This window comes from Alligator sinensis, unplaced genomic scaffold (genome assembly GCF_000455745.1).
Source record: "Alligator sinensis unplaced genomic scaffold, ASM45574v1 scaffold93_2, whole genome shotgun sequence".
NCBI lineage: Eukaryota > Metazoa > Chordata > Crocodylia > Alligatoridae > Alligator > Alligator sinensis.
Window position 1 is genome coordinate 1,992,097 of NW_005841854.1, and position 20,382 is coordinate 2,012,478.

The 20,382-nt window shown below is 45.1% G+C and overlaps 1 protein-coding gene across 2 annotated transcripts in view; it reads left to right on the forward strand.

The window, feature by feature from the left end:
* Positions 1-5,858: 5,858 nt before the first annotated feature.
* The window catches only part of GPR137B (G protein-coupled receptor 137B), a 35,483-nt gene continuing 20,959 nt past the window's right edge, over positions 5,859-20,382 (forward strand). For both annotated transcript variants that reach the window (XM_006016353.3, XM_025213515.1), the window contains exons 1-2: positions 5,859-6,352; positions 15,770-15,819. In XM_006016353.3, the coding sequence (XP_006016415.1) occupies positions 5,984-6,352; positions 15,770-15,819 (419 nt within the window). In that variant the 5' untranslated portion in view covers positions 5,859-5,983. The remainder of the gene's footprint in view (positions 6,353-15,769; positions 15,820-20,382) is intronic.

A 20,382-nucleotide genomic window follows, 5' to 3' on the forward strand; every position in this document is an offset into this window, starting at 1 on the left:
GGGACATTTTTTCCCTTGAGAAAGCTCTTTAGTTCCCACCAGAACTCCTGAGGATTTAATAACACAGAGGAACTAGATCCAAAAAACCACTCACAGGCCCATGATTCAGACGGGCCCAAATTTAAATCAGCAATATCTTACCAGAAGCATGTTTCAAGGCAAAGCTCACATGCTCAGAACGTTTGGAAAAGCTGATCCAAGAAAGTACAGACTACTTGGTCTAACATCTGTTCCCAGTAACTTGGTAGAATCTCTCATAAAAACTAGAATTAGTAATCAAATGGAAAATAGGATGTGTTGGAGAAGAAATGGGTGTCTTGAGGGGGGTTGGGGGAATTGGGGAGCTAGTGGGATCTGCAGGGGGTACTGGTGGGTTTAGGGGAGGTAGTGGGGTCCAAGGGTGGATTGGTGGGGTTTGGCAGGGTCAGGGGGAGAAGCAGGGCCTGTAGGGGGGCTTGGGGGGTTAGTGGAATCCACAGAGGGGGGTTGGGGGGTCAGGGTGAGGAGTTGGGGGGATTGGAGAGGCTCTCCAATCCTGCCAAACCCCCCCAGTCCCCTGATGCCACTGAACTGCTCCAGTGCCGCAGATTGCTCCCAGGGCTGGTTTTAGGGGTGTCCCAGGAGCCTAACTGAAGTAAGTCAGGGTGGGGGAGGGGTGAGTGGGCTCCACAGGGGATTGGGCAGGACTGTGGGGGGTCTTTCCCTCTCAGGACCAGGGGCCATTTTAAAACTCCCAACACTCCCTGCCCCCAGACAAACCACCTCCCCAGTGAACCAACACCTCCCCTAGTCCTGCCTACCCCTCCCCACAACCTGACTTGCTTCCATTGGGTCCTAGTACTGGTGACTGCTGGTAAAACTGGCACCAGGAGTGGATTGCAGGGTTTCAGGCTCGGGACGCGGGGGGACTGGCTGTGGGGAGGGTTGTCTGTCTGGGGTTGTGGGGAGGAGCTGGGACGGCTAAAAATAGCCTGATGCCAAGGTGTGGGGAGGGGGTAGGAAAAGTGCAGCCCAGGGGCTGGGGCCAGTGGCAGGGCTTTTGCAGCCCTGGGGCTGTGTTGGGGACTGTACAGTAGTTCAGTTAGATTGATCTTGCTGGATCTGAACTAAGATTATTTCAGAGGTACAGTTAATTTAGATTGGGTCGGCCATTTTTTGACCAATCTAACCTTCCTAGAACTTCTGTACAGTTCACACTTAGATTGACCTAACTAGGGATTTAAGTGAAAGGTCTGCATGTGAGTGAATTAAGTTAGTTGGGTGGCCATTTTTAAGGCAATCTAACCTACCTCCCAACCTTCCCAAATGTCCATGTGTACCCGGAGGGCATGACAGGGAACGGATCCTTCTCACAGGCCCTGTTTCTTATGCTCTTGTTTGAAATCATCCATTACTTGTCACTGTTGTGATAAGATACTGAGCTAGATGGACCTTTAGATGGACTTTGGTGATTCTTATGTTCATTCTGGCCCTCAGAGCAAGCTGGGAGTTAAATAGAAAACTCTATGAGTTATATAACATCTGATGGGAATTTTCTTTTAAACCAGCATTTATGATCCACTTTCTACAAATGCTCACTATATTCAGAAGGATTACATCTGGCTAGTTGATGGCTAATGTAGACAAATTAGTTTTTCTTATTCAGGTTATAGAGAGGTATGAGCTGTCACATTCATCTCCTGAAATGTTAACTCTGAAACCATAAATGCAAGATAGCAGATATATCTGTCTGAAGTGTCACTTTGTCCCATTCCTTTTCCTTATTGATGTTCACAACCTTCATATTTTTCTAGGTAGTTATCATGTTCTCCAGAATTATTGCTTAGTCAAGCCATCCATAAATTGCTGTTTCCATCTGTAGAGGTTTTAAAGACCTGGCTAAACTTGACTGGGATGATCTACTTGGACCTGGTCCTGCTTTGAGTAAGGGGTTGGACTAGATGAGCTCCTGAGGTCCCTTCCAACTCTAATGCTCTATGATTCTGTTGTTCTAACTCTCTTCCTATCTTCATCTCTCAGCTTCCTGATCACTTTGTCACTCTTCTCTGAATTTCCTCTGGTCTCTCATTATCTGCATAGAATAGAGGTGCTTATAGCTGAACAAACTGTTCCTGGGGTTGTCATCTTAGAATTGTTATTTGCTGAGAGTACTCCCCTTTGGCTCCTTGATGTAAGGTCTCACCTTTGGCTGCCCCAAATATTCCCATCCTCTATCAGCCCTTTCAGTAAACTAACATTCTCTTTCTCCGGCAAATTTTGGGCCCAGAGCTCATTGAATAAAAATGACAAAGTTAAGGAGGCTGATTGCAGTGAGCAGGATTTATGCAGACATAAAGTCAGCACATCATGTATATAATTTCACAAGAAATCATGCTGTTAGCTTTTTCCACTCTGTTTTCATAGGCCGGGGCAAAAGGCCAATATGTTTGACCATCTGTACTTTGAGGGCTAACTGAGGCAGCATTCTCAGATGACTTATTATATCACAGAACCAGTCAAAAGTAGAAATTGTGGAAGTCCTATACACTTGCTGCAGAAACAGCCTCTAGAGGGGGATAAGTTACTGAAACCTGATTTGGTTTGATGCTCAGTGTTTATTCCAGATAGCTCTAAGGAACATATAGGCAATCCAAGTAAACATAAGCTTCCAGATGGGGGTCACAAGCACAGCCATATATTTCAAGACAAATTCTGACTACCTGTGAAGTTGGTTCAGGACCTAGCAAAACTTGAAACCAAAATTACTTTACGCCCTCCTTGCAAAGCCCAATTTAAGGACTTCATGAAAGACATTTGAAAAGCATTTTCAATACTTTGGTAGCAAAAGTCATAAGCTGAAGAGCGTACTGTCAACACATGCTGAATCATTGACACTTCAGTCAGCAGACTCTTCAGTTTCCAATGACTTGAAAAAAGGAGGGCACCAGGATTGTCTGTGTCAAAGAGCTGCATTTCAGGTTGCAGAATCCAGATCTGCTATCAGATCTTTCAAGTCACAGAATATAGTGACGCCTGCACCAAACATCAGCTTGACCCTTAAGTGTACCCTAATGCTTATTTCTTTGGACACTGACCCGGGAAGCGAAAGAAAGGGAAAGGAAGGGTACAACCAAAAACCTCGAAGTACACATTCTCCGGAGAGTGGGATCCAATGAATGACAAAATGTGTGGTTGAACTGCCCATACTTAGACAATTTGCACAAGTTGTGGGTACTAAACAGCTTCCTTGATGATGCTCCAGGGACACTGAGTGAAACCCTAATTATTGTTGTATGGAAATAGCTTTCTGTTTCTACATTTTTACAGTAAATTCTGTGCCCATCGTAGATCACACATGACAGTTTGAAAGGACTCATGTTTTACTATTGTCAATTCAGGGATGTATTTACACTTATCTAGTTGGTTAAACTTTGACAGTGTCAGCTGTGAACATTTGCTATAGGTCACTGATAAAATGTGATAAAGGAATCATGTGCCACCTTTTGTTAATGGTAGCCATAAGCAGCAGTCATGAACACGTTTTCTGAGAACAGTGTAGCCTGTTGAACCCCACTGACACTGTATCCTTATTTGTAGATAGTATGTATGTTTTGAAATAGTGGCGACTTCTAGGGTGTGTATCATGTCATCTCTACTTGCAATATGCTCTTTTGTGGAGCAAGGGTAGTATCAAGGAGGAGGCTGTTGTCAGTGCCCAGCATCTATGTATGGAAAATGTTCTTAGACTAGGAGAAAAAGTCCACTGCAATAGATACTGAAATGTTTTTTTCATTATATTTTTACAACTTCTGTATACATCATAATCCTCTACCCCAGGCTCTTCACCCTTTCCCCACTAGTCTACTAAGAGTGAAACCTTGTGAAACGCTACTAGGAATTTTGAAACAACAATATTCCTTATTTCCACGAGATTTTGGATGGGGAGGGGGGTGGAATCAGGTGCTAGTTTAAAGTTAAATCCAGGGATTATTTACTCTGGGGCCATCATTTTGATTTTTCTACAGCGTTTTAAGCATGATGAGCATTGCAACAGACATCTCAAAGTTTACAAGATTCCTTTTATTTTTATTCTTCCCCATTTTCCCTGTCCTCTTCTATGCTTGGCTAGTAAAGGGGCTTATCCAGGTTGGGAACTGAGCCTCCTAAGAGGTGAGACTTTAAACTACTCAGTATATCTTCAGAAGGGCTCACATCATAAGCATACACAGGCTCTTTACTCAGACTGTTCACATCTGGATGCCTAAAGTGAGGCTACATAGGTCAGCAATCAAACACGTTAACCAGAAAGACTGATTAATCAGCCTGCCGGTTAATCAGAAATACTGAGCACCCACAAATGTCTTGCAAGGCAAGGAGAGCTAGAATTGTTCAGCACATTGAATAATGAGAGCACTTCTATTTAGGTACCTAACAATGGATTTAGGGGCACAGGTTTTTCTGACACCCACATTTGACATTTCCAGGGCAGGGCTAAGATCCCTTTCAAAATCTCTTTGAAATGCCATCCAAAGCTATATGTGAGATAGATATGTTTATTGTTAATGGTCCTGATAATTGTTCTTCCAGCCAGGCAGTCATGAGCATGTCACTTTTCCAGATATTTGTTCTGTAGGTTTCATTCATAACATATATCCTGATCTTGTCCAGTATTGGAAGCTTGGAAGCCTTCCTAGCTATTCTACAGCACGATTCTTTTACTGAGGGCATCCGCTTTGCACTGCTTACAGGAAATATGGGAATTTAAACTGGGAATCACTCCAGTTTAGCAGGGACATTCTTTTAAATCAAAGTACCATTTATTATAAAAACAAGCCCAGACCACAGAAAATATTAACTATGCTCCAGCCACATCCAGAATGGCTTTTAACATGTAAGTTACTTGGCTGTATATGATGTTACACAAGGCCTTGAGATGTCCATTAGGAACATTAATATCACAGTTCAGAAGTCTAAATCACTCAGTTTCACTTCCCAGTTCTCACTCGCTTCAGACATATGCTCACAACAGCAAAGCTACCGACAATAGAAGTTATAAATTTGTAACACTAATCCCAGGGGCATTTCTGTATGCTTACCAGTATGTGTGTCAACTGACACCACATTGATGACCAAGGTAGAAAGCAACTGAGAAAGAAAACCCACAGAGGCTTGTATACTTGGTTGCATTTTGGTTTACAGGGTTACTGTTCCTGGTAACAGGCAGAAGCTTTGTGCCAGATGGTTTTTGTCCCCCTTCACTGCCCAACTACCACAAAAGGGTGTGTGTGTGTGTGTGTGTGCGTGCGTGCGTGCGCGCGCGCATGCGTGTAGGAAGGGGAGGGGAGAGAAGGGGACAGGTTCTGGAAGAGATGACCGAAGCTTTGCTGTATTCTGTATTCTTTGCTGTAATCCTGTATTTCCTCATAAATCCTGCAGCATTCTGCATTATAGACCCAGACCTATACAGCTTACTGCAGCATTTTGAATCATTACTGCACTGTTTTCAAAAGAGTTGTTATTCTTAGGTAAATACAGTCAAATAAGTTACTCGTTTAAACAAAACTAAACAAAGGGAGGATCTGGCTTGCAGTGGGGAAAAAAATCCTTTAGATAGCAGCTTCCTATATAATACAGCAGCATTACTGAACTCATTATAGATCAAGATCAGTTTATCACCAAATCCTTTTCCAAACAAAATACTCAAGCAAGAGGTGAGTTTCTTTGTTTCCAAAGGATGGGGTTGTCCACCCACAACAGCAACCAGCAGTCTGCACAGCCATTCCCTGCCAAATGCTGACAAAGGCAGTCCTAATGAATCATTCTGAATTGTGATCATGTGCTACCAGCCGTCAGTGAGCTGCCAAAGAGGAAGTGCAGCTTGTTTTCTTTCATTTTCTTGATTCCTATGCTGCAGGAAGATGAGAGGAGGAGAAGGAGGAGGAGGAGGTGGAAGCAACAGCAGCAGCCAAACTTAATAAGTAATCCTGACAATTGCTGATCTCAAATGGAGGCCCCTGAGTGGGACCCACTGAAAAATGATACCCTTCTACCAACCCTGACGCCAGCTGTCCCTCCATACGTGAAGCTGGGCCTGACTATTGTATATACTGTTTTTTATTCACTGCTCTTTGTGTTTGTCTACGTCCAGCTCTGGCTGGTCCTCCACTACAGGCACAAGAGATTCAGTTACCAAACCGTCTTCCTATTTCTGTGCCTCTTTTGGGCCTCTCTCAGGACTGTGCTCTTTTCATTTTACTTCAAAGACTTTGTCACAGCAAATTCTTTCAGTCCCTTCATCTTCTGGCTTCTCTATTGCTTCCCAGTCTGCCTCCAGTTTTTTACACTGACACTGATGAACCTTTACTTCACTCAGGTAAGGAATGGACCTTTCTGTGCCTTGGTCAATTTTAAATCCTGCAGAATTGTAAAGCGTTGTTGTTGTTGTTGTTATTTTCAAAATAAATGGGAGAGATGTAATTTCCTAATGTATACAGGGAGGCAAAAGCAGCACATTGAAAATACTTAATTTGTAGCTTTAATTTTTGGAGGGTGAACAAGTGACAATAATTACAACAAAACCTATAGCCTGGACTGGCCCTACAAGGTCCCAGCAAAATAAAAAAAAAAAATGTGTTGGTTAGTAAAAGGTGTCATTTAACTGATGGTTGAATAAAACTGCACTGGAGACACTGGGCATACTTTAACATAGCTATTTAAAATGCAGGTCTGTTCCTCAAAGAGACAATGCAAAGTTTCCTGGGTCTCAGACCTGCTCCCTGTGGAGATTTGGAATCATGTCTTATGGATATGTTGGAAAGAGAGGAAGAGAGATTTTAGCTCTTATTCACATTGGTTCCCATATGCTAATGTAAATCTAACCAAACTGGATTTTATTTCTCTTCAGGTATAATCTCTCAAATTGTTAATGCAATCCCTATTGCAGGCCTAGATTTTTCTTATTTGTATTACAATAGAACCTGTAGACTCCAAATGGGTCTAGGCCTCTGTACTACTAGGCTCTGTGCATGGGAAGAAATCACTGTTTCAAAGGGTTTATAATTTAAACAGATAGCTGTGGAATGGGGAAAAGGGAAGTATTAAACCCCATTTAAAGATGGAGAACTGAGGATGTATGTGCACTGCACTCTGCAGTGCAATGCAGAGATACCCAGGCTAGCTGTAAACAAGTGAGCTCAGGTACTGGAAGCAGTCAAACCATAGCAACTGGTTAAATTAGCCTGTGCGGTACTCTATGAGCTTTATGCCACTTTATGCCACAGTTTGCAAATAGACTTATCCTGAGACAGAGGGAGACTGTGACTTGCCCAAGGTCATACAGGAAGTTTATGACACAGTTGTGATTAAGACTCTAGATCTGGGGTGGGCAAAATATGATCTGCGGGCTGGATCCGGCCTGCCAAGGCATTCTGCCTGGCCCATGGCGGGTGCCTTGGCTCTGCCTGGCCCAGAAGCAGTGGGCATCCTGGGCTGTGGTGCATGTGGTTGGTCCCAGTGCCCCCAGGTGCACAGTGGGGGTCAGGGAGTGGGGGCAGACTCAGCTTCCTGACAGTCCCCCCAGTGATGGCTCACTCTGCCCGGCTGCCACTCCACACCCACCACTGGAGATGCCAGATGGAGCAGGCGGGCGGGCAGGGTCTCAATGGAGACCAGCCCAGGATACCTGCAGTGAGCGTGCGCTCATCTGGGTGGATGGGACGGGGCCATGCGCTGGTGGGGAGCAGCATCCAGGAGTGGGATGGGCAGGGAGCCGGAGGTGGGGGCAGGGGTTGGGATCATGGGTCTGTTACAGTGTGGGTCCAGGGCCTGAGGCAGAGCCCCACCCGGTCCCTGCACATCCCTGCCCACAGAACTGGTGACCATTTCGGGGACATGCGGGGAGTAGATTGCAGCTCTGGCCCGGGGCCCTGGCCCTATGCTGTCACTGTCCTATGATCCTGGCCTCGCCAGCCTGTCCCACTCCCAGACGCCACTCCCTGCCCACCTTCAGCCCCATCCCATGCACCCAGCTGAACGCATCCTACCAACGGGGATCCCAGGCCAGTCTCCATGGAGACCCCACCTGCCCTCCCACTCCATCCAGCACCCCAATGCTGGGCGTGGGGCAGACAGGGCTGGGGCTGGATAGGATCAATTACCTCCTCCTCCCCATTGTGCTGTGCCAGGTCAGGTGCCCCTCCCCTCCTCTCCCCCCAGCCCACAACAGCTCACCAAAACTAGTGGCCCTCCAGCCCAAATAATTACTCACCCCTGCTCTAGGTCTTCTAAGGCTCGGTCATAGGCAGAGGAAGGCCGGGGATAATGGGGCTGAACCCCCTCCAAACGTGGCTCCACTGATCCAGTGCCACCACAGCACTGCGCCCAGTGTCCCTGCCATGCACCAGCCCCAAAACGGCCCTGCAGGACAAAGGGGTGGTCCCACACCACCATATACCACCTCCTATATCTCCAGTCCCGCAATAATGTTTTCTCCCACCACCATGTCCTAAGCCCAACCTTCCTCTGAATTTTTCCCTCAAAACTTTATCAGGAATGGGGGTTTTTTTCAGTGTGGATGGTTCTTATGGATAAGAACACAGTTTAGGTTCTACAGGCAATATGTGAAACTCCTGTTAAAAACCCTGAAATACACACAAAACATATAGGGAACCTTTCCTCTTTAAGTCTCTCTATACAACTTAGGCTCACAGGCCAGGTACAGACATTACACTTTTACTGGTATAAGTGATCAGAAACCAGTCTATACTCATAACAGAACAGAAGTTTGGCACATATAGCCTGGTTTAAGAATGGCAGAACCTAGATTTGCCCCTCATCCCCGCCCCCCACCAGAGGTCAAATGTGTGCTCTGTTTGCTACTGATCTAAACTATGCCACTTACAGAAAACCACGCAACCTCAGCCGATTCCACCTTGGACTTTTTGAATGTCTGTACCTAGCCACAGCAATCCCAGCCTGTTCCATAGCCACTGTGTAATGAGTTTGGTGATGGTCCAACATCACACAGATGCTTTTGTCATCACAATAGTTGGCACTAAATGGTAGTTTTGGGCCAAATTCTCCTTTCATACATAAATGCACAACTCCCACTGAAGTCCTCTGAAGGCAGAGTTTTATATCTTGGTGCTCTGCCGAGAAGTTAAGGATTAAATGAGCATAGAGAATGTATTACAGTATGTACTCTGTACGCAGAGTGCCAGCACTCAGGGGCTTAGCATCATGGATAAAATTGACTTCTTTCATCTAAAGGAAGACCTGAAAGGCCGAGAATTTAAACTGAATGTACTCAAATGTTCATTTCACTTGTATTTTGGTGTTACTCTCTGCTAGTACAGCTAGGTAGGGAGCGTGATCTGGTAGGGAGAGAAGATCTACGTTATGATTTGTAGATTCTATTCTTGATACCAGTTCTGCAGCTTCACCTCTGTGTATCACAACCTCTCTAGAGCATCAGCTTTGCGGCTCTGTAGAAGTGGGACAAAACACTTAGAGCATGTAAACAAAGGACTTTAGACTCGTGACTGACTGTCGCTATAGATGAGCAAATTATTATTAGTGCTGTGTGCTCCGGTGCTGATTGCTCCCTGAAAAGTTCCATTTAAAATAGCTTTAAATATTCAATCCAGCTAAAACAGAGTTAGGAAACGCAAGTGCAGCCCTCGTGAGAATATAACATAATACATGAAACAAACATATGTACACTATTAGGTATTCTTTGCTTCCAACCAGTCAGGAGGTGACTTGCCTTGTAATTCAGCCTGCTATTGAGACTATCTTTTTATGCACACCTACCTAGCCACAGCAGGCAAGCAAGAGCTTGTGTGAAAGGGGTGGGGAGAGAGAATGTGTTTTCAGTCATAACTTACAACCTCACAGACCTGTTCTGAGGTAACTTTTACCTCTTTCCTCTCAAAAGGGCAAAAATAAGCAGTTTGCAGTCTCTCTCTCACTATAAAAAAGTCAGACTAGTTCACTGATACTTAGTGAGAAAAAAGACATTATCTACCACTGGCAAAGGGACATCCTGGGTCTCAAGTCCATCTGTACTTCCCATACAGAACAGTAGTGCAAGAGCTGGGAAGCTGATAAATACACAAGCTGATAAATATATACATATTTATTTCTTAAATAAATGTATGACTTATTAAACTGCTAAATAGACACATATTCATTTTAAGCAATAGAACAGAAACAAGGCATTAGCCCCTAAGCCTGTGCAAATGCTCTCAGCTGAATGACAAAACCGATTTAACTGGCAAATGCTTAGGGCAGTTTGTGCCTTTGAACTTGACAGGAAGTTAGCAACAACTATTGACCACATACCCCTGAGCAGCAAGGACCCAAGTGTGGACCATATGTTTTGTGCAGCAAGATCAAAAAGACATACTAAACCCAAGGCAGAAGTCGTTTTCCCCAACCCTGAGAGTTATCTTTAGGAGAAAGAATAAAAAGAACCCTTATGCCCTGGGGAGGATGTTAAATCCTCAGCATACTGAGCAAAGGGTTGGCACTTGGTGCTTGAAAGCATGTCTAACAGGTCTCCCAACTATACAGTTTGCCCAGTAAAAGATGCCACACAAAATCCATGCCTCCCAAATGTTACCTGCACCATTGTGGCTACAACACACCAAGTCTAATGGAACAGTGAGAGAAGCAGTTGCAAGGAGATGGGTTTCAGACTGAGATTGTTTCTTGAGGTCCTCTGGCTTGAGCTATGCCTGCAGGTTGCGAATGTACAGACCAAACGATCTGTGCTATGCTTTTTGATTACCAAGAGATGGTACATTATAAAAGATGCTAGAGAAAACTTATGCATTCACAATTAACTCCTCTCATCAGAAAGCTTAATTGCAGGAGAGGTACATTTTTTCAATCAGGAAGGAGACAGAGATCATTTTGTTACTCAGTGTCCATGTCTATATGTTTAACTCGTAAAGATAGAAAATAATCTAACTCATTCCTTCAGGCTAAAGTTTCCTTTGCATGTAAAGTCATGAAAATAGGCCTCAAGTTAGTGTAAAAACAGACAGTAGGATTGTTATTGTAAAACAATAGCTGAACACCTGCAAATAATTATGCACTATAAGCAAAAGCCACCCCCTTCACTCATCAGATGTGATGTGCTTGTCTGCCTACAAAGGATAGCTTCAAAAGCCTGGAATTCTCTCAGTCTTACACTTGCAACTTCCCCCACTTCTCCATAAGTTTCTCTGGGCTATCAAAAATGGCAAATCAGCAAATTACATACTTCTGCTTTACTTGAACGCAGATAGTGGTTGGTTTGGAATTCAAATGCTCTGTTACACATTTCCTGCCTGGACTTTTCTCTTCTCCCACTGACTGGTGTTCAGTGGAACTATCAAGGTTGAACTGAGAAAAGTCCTGAGGTTTTTAGAGGCAGGTGTGAAGGCTTAAAAACCTCCAAAGTCTGGATTTAGAAAGGAAGGCCAGGTGCTTAAGAGGGAGTAGAGGGGCAAAGGGGAAGCCAAGAGGAGCTGGCGTGTTTCATCTTGCTTTCTTACTTTTCAGACTTTAAAGTGACTTGGGGTATGTATGGAGATTGTGTGAGGGACAGCTTAGGGCAGAGGAGGTTGGGTTAGAGGACTAGAAGGTCTTTAAGTTCTGGGAGAAGTTTGAAGGGGCAAGGCTCCCAGCCAGGGGAGGGCTGCCCAATGGACCCAGTCCCAGGTCCTAACTATGACACCCTGACAAGGAAGCTAGCTGTTCTTCACATTGCTTCTAAGGAGTTATAGCAGCCAACAAGAAGCAGGAGCAGACAACCAAAGGGCAGAGAGAAACCTAATGCAATGTTTTCTGTGCTATAACTTGGATGGAAAATGGATGGAAATATTTATTACTGTAAATGGAATTTTCTGATATAATAGTTATTGAGGCCCAGAAAGCAGGTTTGACTAAAGTATCAATATGCAGTGCTAAAACAGTTTTATCCTGTGCTTATTATTAAATTGAAGGGTGCTTTCAGTGTACTCAGTGCTCCACAGGAGTAAAAATAGAGGTGGAGAAGCATAAGGCAATCTCTGCCCATTACACCTGATGTGATGTCTACACTAGAAAAAGTAGTACTGCCCATGCACTAAATTGCTGGTATAGCAGGGCTTGGGTGCTTTTCCTGACCCCATTTCTATGATTTGATTGTAAAATTGCCCTAGCCTCGCTTGCACTACACTCAACAAATTGATAAGGTCCATAGTCTAAGCTCTTTACTAACACTGACAAGTTGCTCAATCTGTGATTAGCTGCGTCAATGAGTGTGGTGGAGCTGCTTATGGGATGTGGTGCTTCCAGTGTGAGTAAGAGTGGCAGGATCTGGCTGTCTGATTTTTGCCTGGTGATATGACACTAAGAAAGTCTACACAACACATCTCTTTATTCATTTGCAAGTGAAGACATTTTTTTGCAAAAATCTTGTTGATCTAATAAAAGATATCATCTCTGCTATGTATCCTGATTGCCCTTTATTCATAGCATTCTTGGAGATGCACCAGTGCAGTAAAGCAGTTACATGTCTGCTTATTGTAAATAGAGCCACAGTTTTGAAATTTGGGAAACAAAGCTTACTTCCCCATTCAATGGGTGCATCTGCACAAGAGGTTTACTGCACTGTTGAGTAATTAGCTGCACAGTAAACATCTTGGCATCTACACATGCACCCCTATTAGGCTTGAATAAACCAATTTACTCCACAAATACAAGTACTATCCTGCTGCAGAGTAAAGAACTCCACAGCAGCGCACATATAAATGCTGGAGGGGCTGGCTGGGGCATGAAGGTGCTTCAGTGCAGGGGCTGCCTGCCAGTTAGCTCCATGCTGGATCACCCTAGTGCCCCAGCCAACCAGCCCCTCTGCAGCATGTTGAGCCAGGGGGAGCAGCTGCGGGCTGGCAGGGGCATCCTGCCATCTGGGATTGCTCCGATCTGGCTCCATGTGCTATGCATGAATAAACTCTGGTGCTTATTGCTCCCGGGTTTATTGCTCCTGGGCACACATTTAAACGGTATGCCCAGGGGAATAAACTCTAGCGCAATAAGCTCTGGAGTTTATTCACGTACAGTAATAGCATATGTAGATGCTCCCATTGGTTTCATTTGCTCTAAAAATTCAGAAGCATAATTTTCATTGGTGCAGCTCCACCCTTTTAGTACTCTCTCATCTAAACCTGAGGCCCTGTACTTTCTCTTATAAATTCCACATCTATTTTTCCCTAAGGTAAAAAAGGCTGATCAGGGCAGTCCTGCATCCCTCTTTTTATACCAGCGCCTCATCACTCTCTCTTTCTCTCTTTCTTTCAAGAAGAAGGGTGACAGATGGCTCTCAAGCAGAGGTACAACTGGGAAGTTTTGTGCCCTGGGTGGTGGCAGTGCATGGAGCACTGCCACTGTTGGGTTGCTGGCAGTGGTGTGGCAGCTGGCAGAGCAGGGGTGACAGCTGCTATTTTTGTGTTGCCGCAAGTTGGCCCTTGGAGCTAGAGCCCTGCTTGCCGCCCCCCCACCCTCCCCCCAGTTACCTTACTGTACTCCAGCTTTTACTGCAACGCTCCTGGATTTTGTAGCAATTTAACTTGTGTTGAACTTTAAATGGTATGGTGCTTTTATGCTTTTATGCTAAGCAGTATTTTGCTCCTGGAAACAGTCATATTGAAACTAACAGCACTATTTGTGTAAGTGAACGCTACTCTGTAAGGCTTGCAAAATCTTCAGCCCACCATCAAGAATCACTTCTTTGGTATTGGCAAGGTTGTGATCCTATCTGTTCTCTAGTTGTAAACAGCATCTTCCACAATAAACAGTACAGACAGAACCTGAATTTTTAGTGCAGAAAGTATGCCCTGATATTTACTGCCCCCATGCCTGCAGTGTCCAAACTGTGAGGCTTTCTTCATACATCCCAGAGAAGCAAAAACAGCCATAATTATTTAATGTATTTCCTTTGAGCAGCAAGAAAAATGAAATCATATCAGAAATCCTGTGAAAGATGTGGCAGCAGGCTGTTTAAGATGTCTTGCTACAGCTCCAGACTTGTGCCAAAGGTTGTCCCCAGTTGACCCAGCTGAAAATGGGTACCTGGCTATAGGCATTTCAATGCGATGCTGGCTATATTACTCCCTTGGGTGGCATTGACTATAGAAGCCACTCTGCCTTAGCCACACCAGACCAAAGGACTCAGACAGACAATTTTGATTTCACTTGAAGTCCTTTGAGGACTTGTTATAGTAGGTGCCTAGAGAACAGAATATAGAGTGTTTTACTCTTTTATTAGGGATCCTGCCAGACTTTATAGTGCCCCACTTTGATCTACCTTAAAAACATTCAAAGCTGCTGCAGAGATTTTTCTAGCTTTCTCAGGTTTTAAACTGCTTTTGTTTCTGAAGCAAAGCTGCTTTTTCTGGTTCTACCTAACAAGCACCCTTCTCTACAGCTGAGGAGCTTAGTGCGTGAGTCAAGATATTTTCCATGATAAGGCAGCTGTAGCTCATGAATAGCTGAAAATAGCAAATATTATTTCAGCTACATTTAAAAAGCGTGAAAGAACAAACTTAGTGAAAAGGAACAGAAAAGATCAGTAGACAGGAAAATGGTTCTAAAAGGCACCAACCACAACGGAACATGAAGTATCACTAAAGGTTATTTTAAAAGTACAAAAATAATGTCAATTTGATTCCTATTTTTTTGAAATCTTATTGATTTTGTATTTGAAGTCTATTTCTTTTAAGTCCTTGGCAAAAAAGTTGAGTTGAAACGGATGCTTACAAACTGCACATATTTAGAAATTATTTTAACCCCTGAATTATTAATGGTGCTTCCCTACCATTTTGGATCATCATGATTTCTTTTCATTTTTATTTTTTACAGTCAGAAAACTGCTGTGTTAGCTATTCCACTCTAAAATGCCAGCGGTGACAAAATCAAGGTAGTTTTAACTCGGATACAGTTAGACAAGGTCAACACTATAACCTCATATCTAGTTACATTGTGGTTAATATCTACAGTGCCTTGTGTCCACTCAGATTGTACAACACGATAGCTACCGTGCCTTAGCCAGAGAAGACAGGATGCACTTCAGTGTAACATCATCAACCTCTTTCTCACTGAGGCTGCTCTGGCAAAGTAAAGGGGCCCTAACATGGAATGTAAACATTTATACCCCAAAATTACAGATTCCCATCCCATTACCAGGATTAGCTTTTAACACTCCTATGTCCCTCAGTGGGTTAACTGCTTTGTTTTTTCCCTCCTACCTACCTTGCCTCTCCCAGCAGTGCCCCTCTTTTTTTCTACTGTTTATAGTCTAATCATTGCTTTATTTAGAAGCTCTGCTTTCTACAGGTCCTTCATAATGACTGATGAAATAAGTGGCTACTTATGAAAGCTTATGCATCTCTGATTCAGTTAGTGCATAAAGTGTAAATCAACCAAGCCTTCTACATACATTTGAGCTATTTTACTCTAAGCCAGAGTAGTGTAAAAGGGCCTTTGGATGAATGAGAATCAGGCTCAGTGTGTCAACTAAAGCTAGGCTACGCTACGAAGTTGTGCCAGGATAACTATTTTAATTTGGAGTGTAAATATTTACTGGGCAAATATATCAATACCACTGTGTTTTGGTAGTAAAAGTGGCAACACTACTGGGTGTGACCAAACGTGCAAAAAATATTTTATGAAACCCAGTCTGTGTGAGGTATCATATTACTGGTATAGTTCTTTATTTGCATTTGCTGTACAAATAATGCCATTTTTTCTTCCATTTTTGCAGGTTATTTTTAAAGCTAAATCAAAATACTCTCCAGAACTACTTAAATACCGGTAAGAATCATGCAAACCTTTTTTTGTAGCAAATAAAATGCCCATGTATTATACGAATCATTGTATGATTAGTAAACATGTCCTTATAGTCTCCTGTCTACAAATGCTTTATTATTATTAAGGATGGTTTGGATGCCCATTGTGAAATTTAAAAATGGATATCGCTTCCCCAAATTTAACAGCTGCATTTTTACATATCTGAATATGTTAAAGTGGGGTTACAAAACATGCAGCCTAGTGGCCAGTTCTGGTCCACAGGGCCACTGTATGTGGCCTGCTGGATTACTGGTGTACCCTGGAGGAGTGGCCTGCCACAGAATGCAGGGCCTGAGGGCCCCAGTAGACATAGCAATTGGCAGCAGAAGGCTGAGCAAGGGCTAACAGGTCCACTTGCCTTCCAGCTACTTTCCCTGTCTGTGCTGCTGGGGCCCTACCTCTCCAGCTCCCAGCCCTTAGCACCATGCCTTGATGCAAAGCCAGAGCTTCTGCCACTATGTAGTGTGGGTTGGAGCTGGAGCCACCACCACCACATGCTCCAGGGTCAGAGCCAGAGCTGGAGCTGCCACCACTGTTGCTTCCTCATGCCCTGGGCTTGATCTGGCCCACAAGGAGCCCCATATCTGGCCTGGGACACAAGACGAATTTGACACGTGTGTTAAAGTATCAAGTGCAAGATGAGTTGAACAGTCTCTTGCATGTGTGTCTATTTGATGGGTTCAAGTCTTTGCTTGGAGGTTGTTGGGGACCTGTTGTGTCCAGTTGGAAAGGAGAAAGATTGTCTGTGTCTTAGGGCAGATCTGGAAACTGGCTGGAGAGCTGAGTTGATTTCTAGAGGTGGAGCTGTGCTGGTTTTGTGGTCAACCCAAGAAGTTTGGTTACTGTCTTGTCTGAAAAGGAAGGATTGCAAAGAATCATCTGAGGTTTATAAAAAGGCAATGTTAGCTGTCCAAGAAGACAGGAGAGGAATTAATTAGTTAATTAGTCTTGAAAGAGCACCCACAGGCCTCCTCAGGGAGAAGAGGCCAGTAGTCTGAGACCTGTGGTAACAGAATGCGAGAGCCACAAACATAACCTCAATGTTATGACTCAAACCAGGAAAGTGGCATAATTTGGAATATGGTTACTTAGTCTGTCCACATCCTTACCATTCAGTAGAGCATGATGTTGTACCAACAACTGAAGTGTTGCTGTTGTGGAGAGCTTGTGTCAATTTAGCTCAACAATTAGTATTCAAGAACAGGAATTTAAGAGCTGTGGGTGCCTATACACAAGCAGCAAGGCTGCTCCAAGGCACTGTAATTACAGTGTGTCAGAGCAGACTCAGTTAATCGAGTCTGCTGGGACACGATAATTACCATGCTCCAGTGGACTCCAGCGTCTCATGTATCAGCATCCCTGTGCTTAAAAATGGCAGCAGGGGCACTTTAACTAAAGCTTGTTTGATGAGCTTTAGTTAAAGCACCCCCACCACCATTTTTAAATGCAGGGCATGCTAATACACAAGATGCTCCGTGTGCTTTAATTAGAGCAGCTTTTGTAGCCACTGTAATTAAAGCACCCCCCATGCCCAGAGCAGGTGTACAAATGCCCTGTCGGGTTTCCTAGAACTGCAGTAAAATGATTGGCTGGAAGGCAAACAGAGAGACCCATACTGGGATTCTTGTCTAAATAGCGTGTGAAACAGGTGAATGTGAGAAGATGGTTGAATGATAAAAGAGAGCATCTATGGGAGACAGCAGCTGGTGTAAAAATGTAAACAGAGGTTTAAGAAATGTGTGACAGACAGAGAGATTTGCATAAAGCCTGGGGAACAGGAGAAAGCAAGTGAGAAGATGGAGCTAGGGAAGCGAAGAAACAGCTGTAGAGAGCTTAGCAATGAGAGAGCTTTGAATTTGGATCATTCACCACTACTGATAGAAACTGCAATGTTTTCTATTACAGAGTGCTTGAAGAGAAATTAATTTAAACAAAGAGCACTTGTGGTATATGAACAGTGTAAATGGAACCAGTGCATCTGCACCCAGCATGTGGTTCTTTGAGAGCTTCCATTCTGCATGGCATGGTAGCTGTCTGAAAGTTTCTCACGCACATACTGTCACTTCATGTATGTGGTACATCTTTTCTTCTTATATTCAAAGCACATAGAACTCATAGGCCTGCTGTACCCAGAGATCTTGTACTTGCAAAACTGTGTTGGCTATAGATGTGACTTTTTTTTCTGATAAACTGGCACAACTCTTAGTGTGGATGCAGATATATTGGTATAAATCCTTGTACCCATGTAACTTATTCCCCTTCCCATAAACTGATCATTCTACTGGTATAACTACATTATAGTAGTATAACTATGTCTACACGGGAGGGGCTATAGTAGTTAGCTGAATTATATTTTTCCTTATTTTTGAATATGTAGGGCGCATCCACACATGCAGGCATGCGTGATTGCAGCAACTCAAATAGCAGTGGCACAAATTTGTGCCAGAGATTTGTGCCCCAGGACACATACCTGAACATGCAATTTGGTGAGGAGCAAATTGTACCACTTGGAGCAAATTGACCATGCATACCTTGCTGGGCTTATTTGACTCCAGCAATCTTTCCTGCCCAGAGCAGGGGGGCTGGACCCGATGAGTTTCCAGTCCTAAACTTCTGTGAATCTGTGGGTGAATGTGTGACACTGCCCATCTCCTCCCAGACCTTCCGCCAGGGGGAGCTAGAGGCTGGGGTCAGGACCTGTGCTGGCCCCAGTAGTATAACAAGCTGCCTTGAAGAGCAGCTCAGGGCTACTTGCCTTCAGGAGCTTCTGACGCCTGGCCAGTTGGTATCTGGGGCACTACCCCTTGTGCCAGCTGGACTGCTGAAGCAGCCCTAACCTAAAGTGGCCCCTGCAGCCTCTACCCATTGCAGCAGTCTGGCAGTGGGGGCTGCTGCCTGGCTGTGACCTGTTGCCACCTGTGACAGCATCTGCCCCCTTGGACCTGTGGCCCCATGGCTGCATGCCTGCCAGACCCAGAAGGGAACCACACGACCACCTGGGCTCTGGTACAGGCACTGCAGCAGAGCCACCTGCCCCTCTGGTCGAGCTGCCAATGAGCTGTGGCTGCACAGTTGGCCTTCAAGTGCCCCACTCTGCCATCTGGGCAGCTATCACCCAGAAGTTGCGCTCCTTGCGGTAGCCCACTTCAAACTGTGAAAGCATGTCCTTCTGGCCCCAAATGCCTAGGAGGTCAGTCATCTCATCTGCCCTCCAGCTGGGTCCCTGGTGCTAGGTCCCTGGGCAGGCTTCTCTGCCTGGGTCCTGTCACTTGCCTCACAATCAGGGATCCTGGTGTTCCCTGTTTTAAAATGGCAAATTCTATGATAAAAATACAAATTCTCTCATTAAAATACCCCAAATCTGCATTCTTCCGCAATTAAAATGTAACACCACTATATATAGAGAGATCAGTTCAGCAATATTTTATTGACATATTTACAAGTTTAAAGCAATTCAGTGCCACTATCATCACAATAAAATAAATTCTAAATATCTATAGACTTTGGCATTTGCTGTTGGTTTTTCTATCACAGAAAAATCAGAGCTGCCTCTGCCCCCCTGGCTCACCATGATGTGGGATGCTGAGCAGCTCTGGGATGCCAGTGCCCTGCCCCTGCTCTTGCCCCTCACTCCCAACCCATAGCCCCACCAGTGCCCCTCACTCCTGACCCACAGCTCCTGCCTGCCTCCACTAGCTCCCTCCCGGCTGCAGCTCCGTCCCAACACCAGGATGAGTCCAGCTGGAGCTGTGCCACTTGCTGCCTTGTGGCCCTGGGCATGTGCCAGCCCTTGCTGTTTTGCTCCCCATGCCTGTGCCCAAGCCCCAGCAATCCCCATGCCATTCCTGGGAAACCCGTGACTGAGTTCAGGGACCAGGCTGGGCAAGCCCCTTCCCTTCCAGGCTGGCTTCTTTCTGCACAGGCTGCTCTAGGGGAGCAGGGGGCTCTAAGCCCGGCACTGGCGGCCTCTCCTATCTGGAGCTCTCCCCCACCCTGACCCCCATTTCTCTCCCTCTCTCACACACACCTCTGCTGCCACCTCCACCCCTCCCCCTGCCCATCACACCCCCAAGTGCTTCCTGGGACCAGGAGCCCCCACAGGTCAGGGCCCCATGTACCAGCACCAGTGTGGGCATGGTGTGGCAGTTACCCCTGCAGCCACAGCTCCTGCCAGCAGGTCCTGTCCTGTCTGGCAGCTGGGCACACAGAATGTGAGATGTGTGGGGGGGTGTCGAGTTTGGGGGGGAAGCGGTATAGGCGTGGGTGTCAGGTTTGTGGGGGTGGTGGGATTGTGCAGGGGTTTAGGGTGGTGTGGGGTTAGTGGGTGGATCATGGGGGAGTTTGAGGGTGTGGGGGGACTGTGTGGGGATAGGGGAGACTACTCAAGAGGGAATGGGTCTTCTGCCTGCCCTTGCACAGCCCACAGCCCCCACTGCAGCAGCAGCAGCAGCAACCGCTGGAGTGCTCATGCCTGTTCCTGGCAGAGACCCCCAGTGGTGTGGGCACACCTCAGACTGGTGGCTGTAC